General features: G+C 36.9%; 4 protein-coding genes and 1 pseudogene across 5 annotated transcripts; 3 read left to right on the top strand and 2 right to left on the bottom strand.

Annotated features, from left to right (window-relative positions):
* LOC104773091 (F-box/kelch-repeat protein SKIP11-like) lies at positions 222 to 2,331 on the top strand. The gene has a single exon (XM_010497644.2). The coding sequence runs from the start codon at positions 829 to 831 to the stop codon at positions 2,116 to 2,118; it is 1,290 nt and encodes a 429-aa protein (XP_010495946.1). The 5' UTR covers positions 222 to 828; the 3' UTR covers positions 2,119 to 2,331.
* On the bottom strand, positions 3,263 to 4,694 carry LOC104773080 (60S ribosomal protein L10-1). Its single transcript, XM_010497636.2, has 4 exons — positions 4,584 to 4,694; positions 3,820 to 4,321; positions 3,636 to 3,717; positions 3,263 to 3,529 (listed from the first exon to the last, which is right to left on the bottom strand). Exons 1-4 carry the CDS (start codon positions 4,591 to 4,593, stop codon positions 3,461 to 3,463), a joined length of 663 nt encoding a protein of 220 aa, XP_010495938.1. The 5' UTR covers positions 4,594 to 4,694; the 3' UTR covers positions 3,263 to 3,460.
* Positions 5,090 to 6,437, top strand: LOC104778716 (annotated as a pseudogene).
* Positions 6,325 to 8,157, bottom strand: LOC104773064 (haloacid dehalogenase-like hydrolase domain-containing protein 3). Of its 2 annotated transcripts, none has more exons than XM_010497619.2 (9): positions 8,019 to 8,157; positions 7,678 to 7,791; positions 7,510 to 7,592; positions 7,325 to 7,408; positions 7,154 to 7,229; positions 6,985 to 7,057; positions 6,808 to 6,881; positions 6,631 to 6,724; positions 6,325 to 6,524 (listed from the first exon to the last, which is right to left on the bottom strand). In XM_010497619.2, exons 1-9 carry the CDS (start codon positions 8,116 to 8,118, stop codon positions 6,458 to 6,460), a joined length of 765 nt encoding a protein of 254 aa, XP_010495921.1. In that variant the 5' UTR covers positions 8,119 to 8,157; the 3' UTR covers positions 6,325 to 6,457. The 2 variants fall into 2 exon arrangements, with proteins under 2 accessions (XP_010495921.1, XP_010495928.1); XM_010497626.2 differs by having other exon boundaries at positions 7,678 to 7,788.
* On the top strand, positions 8,428 to 10,890 carry LOC104773056 (protein HGH1 homolog). The gene is made up of 9 exons (XM_010497608.2): positions 8,428 to 8,573; positions 8,708 to 8,830; positions 8,929 to 9,126; positions 9,240 to 9,318; positions 9,666 to 9,811; positions 9,911 to 10,024; positions 10,116 to 10,247; positions 10,354 to 10,467; positions 10,576 to 10,890. The coding sequence occupies exons 1-9, from the start codon at positions 8,520 to 8,522 to the stop codon at positions 10,633 to 10,635; spliced, it is 1,020 nt and encodes a 339-aa protein (XP_010495910.1). The 5' UTR covers positions 8,428 to 8,519; the 3' UTR covers positions 10,636 to 10,890.

Here is an 11,399-nt window from a genome sequence, read left to right as displayed (position 1 = left end):
TATTTTAGACTTAAAAATATTTCCTTTTTATGAAAAAAAAAATCTTATCTTGAATACAAAATTTACTCCGGACGTCATGTTAGAAAAAAGAGTACAAAAAACCTCTAACAAATAGTACTACATTTTAGTTAAATTAATTAATTAATTTTCCATTTCCTTTTTAAAACCCGATTTGAAAAAGAAAAAAAAGAACAAACAGGGGGGAGAGAGAGAGAGAGACTTTAAACTTTGAGCCCTGAGAGAGGGAGAGATTTAAGTATTAAACTCATTAACGAACGCTTCAGTCCGATTCGTAGAGAGAGAGTTGTTTCCATTTTCAAATTTCTAATCTTTTTTTTTTTTTTTTCGTTAATCCAAAATCCGTAATAAGTACCTTTCTTTTGTTCTTATTACTATTAGTATATAATAATAACAATCTCTTGTAATTCTCTTTCGTTGGTTCCTCTTTATAGATTCTCCATTTTACTTTCTTTCCTCTTCTTCTTCCTTCTCCGTCGAGGAATCATATTCAGATCAGTTTTTCAGTTTTTTTTTTTTTTTTTTTTTTTTTTTTTTTCTAATTTGAAATCTGAAGATCTGACTTTTGTTTTTCTTCTTGGCGATTGGCTTTTGCTGTTTCCATAAAGAAACTTTTTTTTTTAATTTTTTTTTTGGTTGTTGTTTGTTGTTCTTCTGAATCAATCCATTTGGACGATCTAATCTCGAAAATGAGAATACTCTGAATCGTCCTCTCTGTTTGATTGATTGGTTTTTTTTTTTTGTTGAGATTTCTCATAAAGTCTCTCTCTTTTTTTCTTTTTCTTAACATCGGAATCTATACCGGAGAAGATGGTGGAAGATCGGACGTTTTTGATATCAACAAGGGTCTTCTCAAGTTCTCGTCTTTCTGAATCCAAGTGGCCTTCTTACATGTTTCCACAATCAGAAGAAGAAGAAGATTCCTCTGACTCTACTAATCTCATCAATGGCAAAAGACCATTGGATGATGATGATGATGATGTTCATGACCACCTCAGACAGAGCAAGTCTCTCAGATTGATTGGATTGTCTTCTTTCAACGATGGCGATTCACTTATCAACGATATCGGCAGGGACAATTCCATCACCTGTTTGATCCGTTGCTCAAGGTCGTCTTACGGCTCCATTGCTTCCTTGAACCGTTGTTTCCGGTCTCTCGTGAAGTCCGGAGAGATCTATAGACTCAGGAGACAAAACCAGATTGTTGAACATTGGGTTTACTTCTCTTGTCAGCTCTTGGAATGGGTTGCTTTCAACCCTGTTGAAAGAAGATGGATGAATCTTCCAACTATGCCTTCAGGTGTTACCTTCATGTGTGCCGATAAAGAATCGTTAGCTGTTGGCACTGACTTGCTTGTTTTAGGCAAAGATGATTACTCCTCTCATGTTATATACAGATACAGTCTTTTGAACAACTCTTGGTCGTCCGGTATGAGGATGAACTCGCCGAGGTGTTTGTTTGGCTCAGCGAGTCTAGGAGAGGTTGCTATCTTCGCTGGTGGGTGTGACTCTCTCGGCAAAATCAGTGATTCCGCTGAGATGTATAACTCGGAGCTTCAGACTTGGACTTCGCTTCCGAAGATGAACAAACCGAGGAAGATGTGTTCGGGTGTTTTCATGGATGGGAAGTTCTATGTGATTGGTGGAATTGGCGGGAACGACTCTAAAGTGCTTACTTGCGGTGAGGAGTTTGATTTAGAGACGAAGAAATGGACTGAGATTCCGGAAATGTCTCCTCCGAGGAGCCGGGAAATGCCAGCAGCAGCAGAGGCGCCGCCTCTCGTTGCGGTTGTGAAGAATCAGTTGTATGCAGCGGATCATGCTGACATGGAAGTGAGAAAGTATGATAAAGAGAGTAAGAAATGGTTTACGTTAGGGAGATTGCCCGAGAGAGCTGACTCGGTTAACGGTTGGGGATTAGCGTTTAGAGCTTGCGGTGAGCGGTTAATTGTGATTGGTGGACCTAAGAGTTCAGGTGGAGGGTACATTGAGCTGAATTCTTGGATACCAAAGAGTGATCGAAGTCCGCCTCTATGGACTTTGCTCGATAGGAAACATTCTTCGAATTTCGTATACAATTGCGCCGTGATGGGTTGCTGATATTTAAAGTTTTTTTTCAACAAATAATTTTTATGATTCTCCTGCTTGTTTGGAGATGTCCAAAGTTACAGTCTTTTTTTTTTCTTTTCTTATTTATTTTGGTTATAAAAGAAATTTATTTCAATTCAATTGGATACTCTTTGGTGGTATTGTAAGATTTTTGGAAAGAACAGAAACAGGGTTTTTTTTTTCTGTAATAAGTGTAGTGGAGAAAATCAAGATTTTTTTTTTTTTCAGTTATGTCATATGTTGTTGAATTTGTTTTCTAAATATAAAGTTTTGGTCATTTCTTTTAAATGTTGGCAAAGAGAATATATCTGTGATTGGCGTTTCTCCTCTCAATTCCATATAAAAGAGAAGAAAAAGAGCATTTAAATCTTCTTATTATATAGTTGTAGTTTGCAAGAAATCTTGATCTTTTACTTGCAAGTAATTCCCAAAACTTTTTCAACATTATCTTTCCTTTTCTTTTGGTTCTCTCTGTTTTGGGATTTTTGCTTCTTTCTTCAGAAAATTTTTGCAAGAAATTCTTTGAAATGTTAAGTAAAAAAAGAAAAACACAACAAAGAGGGGAATTAAACATGAAAATGGCAGTTTGAATCTGATTTTGACGTGTAGGTCTCTGTCGTTTTCTTTCGGATCACTCAGCCTTTTATGACTTTCATGAGATAGTAAGATCATAAATATTAAAAAGGACAACCACCTAACATTAGCTAGCTATGCTAAGCTTTAGCTAGTTTCAATCTATTTATCTGTTATGCATACTAAATAAAGAGATCAAAACAAAAATGGAGAAGAATCATCCAACCACCCATGACCCATCTCTCTATTTTAAAACTTCAATGAACTTACATAGAAGAAAGATTAAATCCCATTTCAGATTTAACAGTCGTTTTGACACCATGTAAAAATGTTAAATGAACCGTCTCCACTAATAAAATAAAACAAGGCTTTTAGAAATTATTATGCCTTAGAGAATCAAACTACGTTAACATTCAAAGTTTTAACCATCTCTGATCATTTATCAATCAAGCATACAAATCATATAATTCTACTTTGTGTACTGCTTCAGTTAAAAGAAGAGGGAGGATTTTGTATATCAGATCTCAAAAGCCAACAACAAAACTTGCAAAAGGTCACAAAACATGGAAAAGACTGTCGATACCAAAGGAGCAAATATCATTTCAAAGATTAAACAAAAGAGTCACAAAACATTCAGAATACTGTTGTGTCCAACTACGAAACTTAAACAACGCCAGAGATATAAAAAGATAAGCAAAAAGTTTCAGACTGATTATAATTCTTCTTCACCGGAATGAGAAGACATCAGTTCTGAGACTCTTCAATAGTGGGCTGGCAAAAAGGCACTTCCTGGCTGACGGTTAGCCAAAGGTCCATGGCATGAGAGGAACTGCAAAAGAAACCAAATCATTGTTCAATTCAGGCTCCAATAATGACAAATACTATTACTGCAACCCAAGAATCAAAGAGTGCTATAATTTGATGATAAACAATACCTTAGCGTTGACACCATCTGGAACAACACGCTTCTCTTGCCTCAACTTAGTGAAGTCAGCCCTGTTAAACTTGGTGAATCCCCTGAAATAAAATAAAAATGTCACAACACTTATGAGTTAGCTTTGCTCGTAACCACAAAACAGTGAAAACAAAAATGTGAAAGGAGAAATCTTTTAAACATACCATTTCCTGCTGACAATAATCTTTTGACGACCAGGGAACTTGAACTTAGCACGACGAAGAGCCTCTTGAGCATGGTGACCATGGGCATCCTTGCAACGAACAGACAAAAGCACCTGTCCAATAGCAACACGAGCACAAGTACCCAAAGCTTTACCAAAAGCACCCCTCATACCAGTCTGGAGCCTATCAGCTCCGGCACACGAAAGCATCTTGTTAATCCTGAGAACATGGAAAGGATGAACCCTAATCCTCAAATGGAAAGCATCCTTTCCAGCAGACTTCACCATGTACTTGTTGCAAGCAATACGGGCAGCTTCAAGAGCTTCACTGGAGACATTCTCCTTCTCCCACGACACCAAATGGACACAGAATGGGAACTCGTCAACACCTTTCCTCTTCATACCAACGTCATAGATCCTGATCTTGGGATCTGGCACACCACGACAATAGCGAGACTTCGGGTATGGCTTACCCTTAATCTGACGGTAACACCTCGCAGGTCCTATACAACAAGGTTCAGATTTATTAGCTCGAGGACACAAATCTATACAGCTCAAATATATGATTCTTCTATTCACATCAACCAAACCTAATCGATCAAATCGTATCAGAAGGGAGATTTAAACCTAATCCTTTCTACGATGAACAGCGAAAATCAAATGAAATGAAGAATCTCTAAATCGCACAAAAGGGGGAACATCTGGTTAGATTAGACGAAGAAAGAAACCCTAAACGAAAAGATAAGAGAGATCGAGAAAACTTACTTCTTCCCATGGCGTCTCTCTTTTTGGTTGGTTCTTCTTCTTCTCCTTCCTCAGCCGAAAAGCACGGCTGCTTCACGAAAAAAACAGATAACCTAGAAAAATGACTTCAATTTATAGATCCGATCCGATATTTTTTCTAGGTCAACAAGTAGCTACTGTGTTTATCTTATGGGCTTTTGAATATAGCCCATTATAAAACAAACGAAATTTGTTATGGCCCATATATGGTTTAAGCTCTGTATATTATTTAGACTGAATATATATTTTATCTTAAAAATAATTACTTGATTTACTGATTATAGTTTTGTGTGTTTTTACTTTTTAGAATATGATATACATACGATTTGTTAAATAAAATATTCTCCTTCCTTATTTGTGTTATTTGATTATTTGGATGAAATCTTTTATTATCTTCTTAAAATTTTAAGATTTAAAATATATATATAAAGAAACGAAAAAAGTTACAAATAAGAGGATTACTCAGAACAAAAGCCACAGAGAAACTAATGGAACTGCTTCCACACGATGCCGTAGAGAAAATTCTAGAGAGAGTTCCGGTGAAGTCTCTGCTCAGATTCAAATCTGTTTCCATACAGTGGAAATCCACAGTGGGGTCTCAATATTTCCAGGCGAAACAGTTGACCTTTGGCTCGAAACCAGTAGGAGATGATGATATATATGTTCTTTTGGTGTCCAGTGAGCTGAAGACAGTGGTATTGTCTCATGATGATCGTCGTTGTCTTGTTGTTACTTCTGCTCCAAGGAATTTGGTGTTGGAGTGATCATCACTACCAATATCATTAGGCGGCTGGCAAAATAGCTGTGACGGTCTTGTTTGCCTCAACGCATACCTCAAAGCAAATTTTGTGTTAAATCCCACCACTCGATGGCATCGAAGTTTCCCTCCCTCCAGGTTGCAGCGACTCACCTTCGATAGGTTTCTGGAAGGAGAAGGGATTGATTTATTCTCATACCCTCAGCTTGGATTCGGCAAAGACAAAATCATTGGTACATACAAACCGGTTAGGCTATTTAACTCTTCTGAACTAGGCCTAGAAAACGCTACTACATGTGAAGTCTTCGATTTTAGCACCAACGCTTGGAGGTACATTACTCCTTCTTCTCCTTATCGGATTATTGCTTCCACGTATCCTCTGTATTTAGATGGATCGCTTTATTGGTTAACCGAGGAGAAAGAAACAAAAGTTTTATCTTTAGATCTTCATACCGAAACTTTTCAAATCATCTCTACATTTCCTTCTGCGGAAGAAACTCCCAAAGAAATCATCATATCCAACCTGAACAACCGATTGTGCGTCTCGTTTTGTAATCGGACCCAACAAGTGATATGGTCGTTCAGTTCAGAGACTAAGACTTGGGAACAGATATATTCGATAGTGAGTGTTCTTACTCCTATATCTCCACTAGCAATCCTGGAGAAGAACAAGCTTCTTTCTTCTGCTGTATTTGGTACAGAACTGGTCATGTATGATCCCACAACCAAAATCTCTTGATTCCGTTTTCAAAGACGTTTGCAAAGACGGCCCTTTACTTGGATATCTGGTTTGTTATGTCAAGAGTTTAATCTCTATTTTGTAATTTGTTTTCACCATTTTCTTCTTTTTGTATGCTTCCCGTGATACATCAATCTGATCTAAATTATACTAGATTCTTGTCTTCCAAGTTTGCCGCTTTTTCATTATTAATTAACTTAAAAACACAGATTACAGTGTTGAACACAAAAAAAAAAAACTAACTTAAAAAGACAGATTACAGTGTTGATTGAGTAAATTGGTTACATGATCCAAGGTCTGCAAATTTACCCCGAGAATCGAGATATATTATAAAATGTTGCAGAACAAAACCTTTCAAGCTTAGTGTTCTGAAACCAAGATCCGCTCTCGTATGTCTGAAAATGTCTGCACATCTTTTCCCCACAACCTAATATTTCAAACAAACAAAAAACAGTATGACTCATGATGGAATTGATCATTGAGAAATTTAGAAACTTCGAATAAAACAAGTTAAAAAAGTCTCTGTGCCGCACCAACAAGTAATACCAATGGCGTTTGCTCCGCCTTTATCTGCTCCTTCATCATCTCCAACATGCACTGCCCTGTTTGTTTCTACGCTAATTTGTTCTGCGTTTGACATGGAATCTTTAAATTCTAAAACCTTTTGCAGCCATGTATAAGAAACAACAGTTCAGTTTAGGATGCAATACCTAACGCGGATTTGAAGACTCGTTCATCAGGTTTCTCGTATCCGACTTCTGAGGATACAATCACAGCATCGAACCTGCCAAAGAAAGAAAAAACACATTATACACGAGAACCATTTTATGGTGTTAACTTGAACACTCAGATTCCAGATTTGAATAACAGAACATGACAAAGCTTACATATCTATGACATTAAGATCCTTCAATAGCTTTCTTAGCCGGCTATCAAAATTAGACACAACAGCCATCTTAACTGCAATCATCTAACACCAGTTTTAGAAATCAGCATTAACGAATACAATAAGTAATCTAAGCAAACAAGGAGAGAGTTCTGCAATGTAATAATAACCTCCAGCATCTTTCAGTAGTGACATTGTCTCATAAGCTCCTTCTGGGAGATGCCACGCCTCCCCATTCGCATAATACTAAGAGAAAAAAAAAACAGAATATTAAACTCATCTTTTAGGCATTATCAATGGAACCTAAAGACTACTTAAACAGTATTTCAGTCGATACTCACTTGGTAGACTTCTTCGAAGTAGTCATTATCAGAACAACCAGTAGCTTCCGAGACAACGAGCTTCCAGAACGGTCTTCCATCTCCCTAAGAGTACAATGAAAGATGTTTAAATACAATGGCTTACAGTAACGATCAAAGATAGAATCTATGTTACAAAGAGAGATTCACTCATTCATTAGAAGGACCTGGTAACGCAACTTCTCAGGCCAAGGAGCAGAAAAAACTCTCTTGAAACCTTGCTTAATCTCAGCTGGAGTTGTCTTGAGACCTGAACTTGAAACAAATCAAAAATCAACTTACGAACATCTAAAAAGTTGGTCTTTGGTACAGATCAAAGAGTGTAAGGAAGTGACCATATTTTTGGCCCAAGGTAGCGTAGGTTTCATGAACAGGATTCGAAAATTGCAGAAGAGTTCCTCCAGCATCAAGCAACAACCCATCATAAGCTCTCTTGATTGGCTTCCCTTCTTCACAAATGACCCAATTATGAAAAGCAAACAAATACAAAAAAATCACTTTTTTCTTTTACAGAAACCCAGAATCATTCATCAAATTCATATTCTGATGCCGTTGGATAAAATTAAGATTACCCAATTTCAGATTCACTTGAATCAAAATGCATCTCTCACGGTCACAGAATCCATTCCAATTTTCGCCATTTTAAATGAGAAACAGAGGAGCAGAAGCTACTAACCGGTGCTGAAAGAGACGGAAGAAGAGCGGGGAGAGCTGGACAGTGGTCTCAATGTTTTATACAAATAGCTTCCTCGTGACCATCTCAAACAAGCTTCCATCTTTGTGAAATCCAAAATGTCAAAGATTACAAATTTGAGTCTCTCTCTCTCACAAAGATGTAACTGGGGTTTTTTTTCTTTAGTTAAAGTTTTCAAAATAACCCTCAAACTAACTAAAACGTTACAAAGTACCCCTAATAATTAGGATAATGTATGCTGTCTTATTTTTATATTTTTCATAAATATAAGATTATTGTGTAAACTTTAGTTAGTGTGTGGGTTGTTTTGCAATTTTTCTTTTCTGAATTTGGGTTCCTCTGAATAAACTAGAGTGTTCTGGTTTGTCGTGTAAACAAATAAACCCTGACGATTTTTCGTGTTCGCCGGCGGAGATATAGCGCGCAGAAACGTTGAACTCTCTCTCTCTCTCTACGGCGAATTATTCCTCGGAGACCAGAGATATGGCGACGGAGCTGGAAGAGCTTGTTGAGTTTTTGTCATCTACTTCTCCAACAGTAAGCTTTTTTTTATTTATTAACATTTGGTTTCATCTGTTTCTAAGCTATGAGGATGCGCCGACAGTTTTAGATTCTAGGGTTTTCTTTTGGTTAGCGATGATTGTGATTGAATGAAAGAAACAAACTTGTAGGTGAAGAAAGCTGCGGTGGAGATTGTTAGTGGATTAACTGGTTCGGAGGAAGGTTTACAATCTCTAGCCAAGTATTCTGAGATTCTTCTTCCATCATTGTCTCGTCTTCTAAATGAAAGCAAGGTTCTCAATGGCTCAACTCTTAAGAAGCACTCTTTTTTTTTCCTTTGTTGGATTGGTGTTGATAGAGATTGAAATGTTTTGAATTCAATTGTTTCCAGGAAGTATCAGAGCCAGCAGCTCAAGCTCTTGTAAATCTTTCTCAGAACTCTGAATTGGCTGGGAAGATGATTCGAATGGGTTTGATCAAAGTGGCCATGGACATGTTGTATAAGCCTGAGTCTTGTATTACCAGGTTGCTTGTTATGCTTCTAGTTAATCTCACTCAGTTGGATGATGGGGTTTCTTCTTTGCTTCAGGTCGTTTATCTTTCTTGGTTACCATTTTATCTGTAATGGTGGAGAGTGGGGATTGTCTTTTGGTAGTCTAATGGTGATGTAGCTAATCGTTTCAAACTTTATCTCTTTGTTAGATTGACGATGAGAAGATGCATGGACTACATATCATGAAGCTTGTTAGGTCATTTTGCAGGTCTTCTGGTGAAACTTCTGGTATGTTTTTACTACTTTAGTCTTTGATTGGGTATATTATTTGATATAATAATCTATATATGATTTGATAGTCTGGAATTTCTTTTATCTATATCATGTTTGGGTTTCATGTATCTAATCCTCGGTAAGACTAAAATTTCCAAAGTTCTAATGGTTTTACCATTTATTCAAATTCTGATGTAATGTTTACATTTGGAGCATTGAAGTAGTTGTTTACAAGTTAAGTAAATATTATGCATAGTGTCTTACCTATTAGTTTATGGTTTGCAACCGTGTTTGTTACATTGCTATTGGATAGAAAGACAAGACGAATGAATTACTGAATGTTGTTCTTTTTTTTTCACCAGATGATCAGTTTGAGCATGTCGGCTCAATCCTTGTCAACATATCAAAAACAGAAGATGGGAGGAAATTGTTACTGGAACCAAAGAGAGGACTACTAAAACAGATTATTAGGCAGTTTGATTCTACAAATCAATTGCGAAAGAAAGGGGTACGTTCAAAGAAGTTTGGCAGATTAGTGTTTTTATGAACCTGTTACTTAATCTACCCTTAGAGCAATTTAACATGGTTTATGCTCATCGGCGTTCAGGTAGCTGGGACTATTCGTAACTGCTGTTTTGAAGCAAAAAACCAACTCCAGAACATACTCTTGATATCAGAGTTTCTCTGGCCCGCTCTGCTCTTACCAGTTGCAGGCAGCAAGGTTTGTTGATTTTGCTTCATAGCTGATACGTCATTGCTTAAAAAAGTTGTTCTTCTTTTGGTCTTTGATGATTTTGTTTTACATTGCTTAGACATACAGTGAGCAAGATATCTCAAAAATGCCACCTGAGCTTGGAAGTGCACTTTCCATTGAGCGAGAACCAGTTACTGATCCGGACATTCGCGTTCAGACACTTGAAGCTATATATTTGATCATTTTAGAGGTATAACAAATCTCTTTCTCGCTGTCCCTTTTTTTTTTCTTCTGAATCCTGGTTAAGAATTCACCAAACCCAAAACTTACCAAAAGGTCCTCTGATATATTTACAGGAGGCAGGTCGAAGAGCATTTTGGTCAGTGAACGGACCACGGATTCTACAGTTGGGATATGAATACGAGGAAGATTCGAAAGCAATGAGAGCCTTTGAGCAAGTCGGTTCTTTGGTATGTTCTCATTGACTGACTCTACAGTATTTGACTTAAGAGAACATATTTCTTTCGATTGAGTAAATGGCATTGACCCAACATACCTCGCATTTCTGTCTTAACCAGCTTGTTGAAGAAACTGGAGGCCCTGAAGAATCATCGGAACCGACAAAAGCAGAGTCTTAAAAGTCAACAATTTTTTGGCTGGCTCTCCGAAAGGAAGTAACTTGTCCTGTTTAGTGAACAAAGTTGTCTCCTCTCTTTTCTATGAAAGAGTTACAATATATACCTTGTGCACTAGTTGTAACACTAGAGAGTCCTTATTTACTTATCTTATTGGTCCTCCATCTTCTATTATTTTTTGATGTAATTTGATTTCAGTTAGACAATTTGTTTGTGAGACTAGTAGTAGTATCTTATACATTGAGCTATTTTCCCTAAGTATTTTGAATCTGGATCGGAAATCAAACAGATATAAGGTCTAAACTGATATACAACTTAAACATATCTTAATAAAAATGTTCAACTGAATAAACAAACAAAGGAACACAGCAAATAATTGCCACCCCCACGAGGTAGCCACCGAATTGTGTCCAGTTTCCACAATTGGACAGAGAGGCAAAAAATCAAAACCAATGATATTGTTGTTGTTGTTCTTTAGACTTTTATGTTATCACTTTGGCATGTGTTTTGCTTTCGACTTTAATTCAACAAATCTAATCATATTTAATTTTAACGATTCGTATTATTATAAACTATTTTTAATAATAATAAATAGCACACATTAAAAATCGAAACCCAGTTGGGGCCTTGACCATTCATTAAAAGCCACGTGGCGGCATCGGGTCCAACCTGGGAAAAAATCATCTCTCTTCATCTCTCTCTCTCTATATCTTTTCCTCTGCGTCTTCGTCTTCTTCTCGACGACAAAAAAAAAAAAAAAAAAAAAA

This window comes from Camelina sativa, chromosome 3 (assembly GCF_000633955.1).
Source record: "Camelina sativa cultivar DH55 chromosome 3, Cs, whole genome shotgun sequence".
NCBI classification, from domain to species: domain Eukaryota; kingdom Viridiplantae; phylum Streptophyta; class Magnoliopsida; order Brassicales; family Brassicaceae; genus Camelina; species Camelina sativa.
This window is presented reverse-complemented; position numbering and strand designations above follow the sequence as displayed.

Bases quoted from the DNA above. Each gene is read 5' to 3' on its own strand.
- LOC104773056 (XM_010497608.2), top strand. From the start codon at position 8,520: ATGGCGACGGAGCTGGAAGAGCTTGTTGAGTTTTTGTCATCTACTTCT. The intron at 9,127-9,239 runs GTCGTTTATCTT...TCTCTTTGTTAG, and splicing joins GGGTTTCTTCTTTGCTTCAG to ATTGACGATGAGAAGATGCA. The intron at 10,468-10,575 runs GTATGTTCTCAT...TGTCTTAACCAG, and splicing joins TTGAGCAAGTCGGTTCTTTG to CTTGTTGAAGAAACTGGAGG.
- LOC104773080 (XM_010497636.2), bottom strand. The intron at 3,718-3,819 runs GTATGTTTAAAA...ATTTTATTTCAG, and splicing joins ATTATTGTCAGCAGGAAATG to GGGATTCACCAAGTTTAACA. The intron at 3,530-3,635 runs GTATTGTTTATC...TTTCTTTTGCAG, and splicing joins CAGATGGTGTCAACGCTAAG to TTCCTCTCATGCCATGGACC.
- LOC104773064 (XM_010497619.2), bottom strand. From the start codon at position 8,118: ATGGAAGCTTGTTTGAGATGGTCACGAGGAAGCTATTTGTATAAAACA. The intron at 6,725-6,807 runs GTATTGCATCCT...TGTCAAACGCAG, and splicing joins AGTCTTCAAATCCGCGTTAG to AACAAATTAGCGTAGAAACA. The intron at 6,525-6,630 runs GTGCGGCACAGA...TTGAAATATTAG, and splicing joins GCCATTGGTATTACTTGTTG to GTTGTGGGGAAAAGATGTGC.
- LOC104773091 (XM_010497644.2), top strand. From the start codon at position 829: ATGGTGGAAGATCGGACGTTTTTGATATCAACAAGGGTCTTCTCAAGT.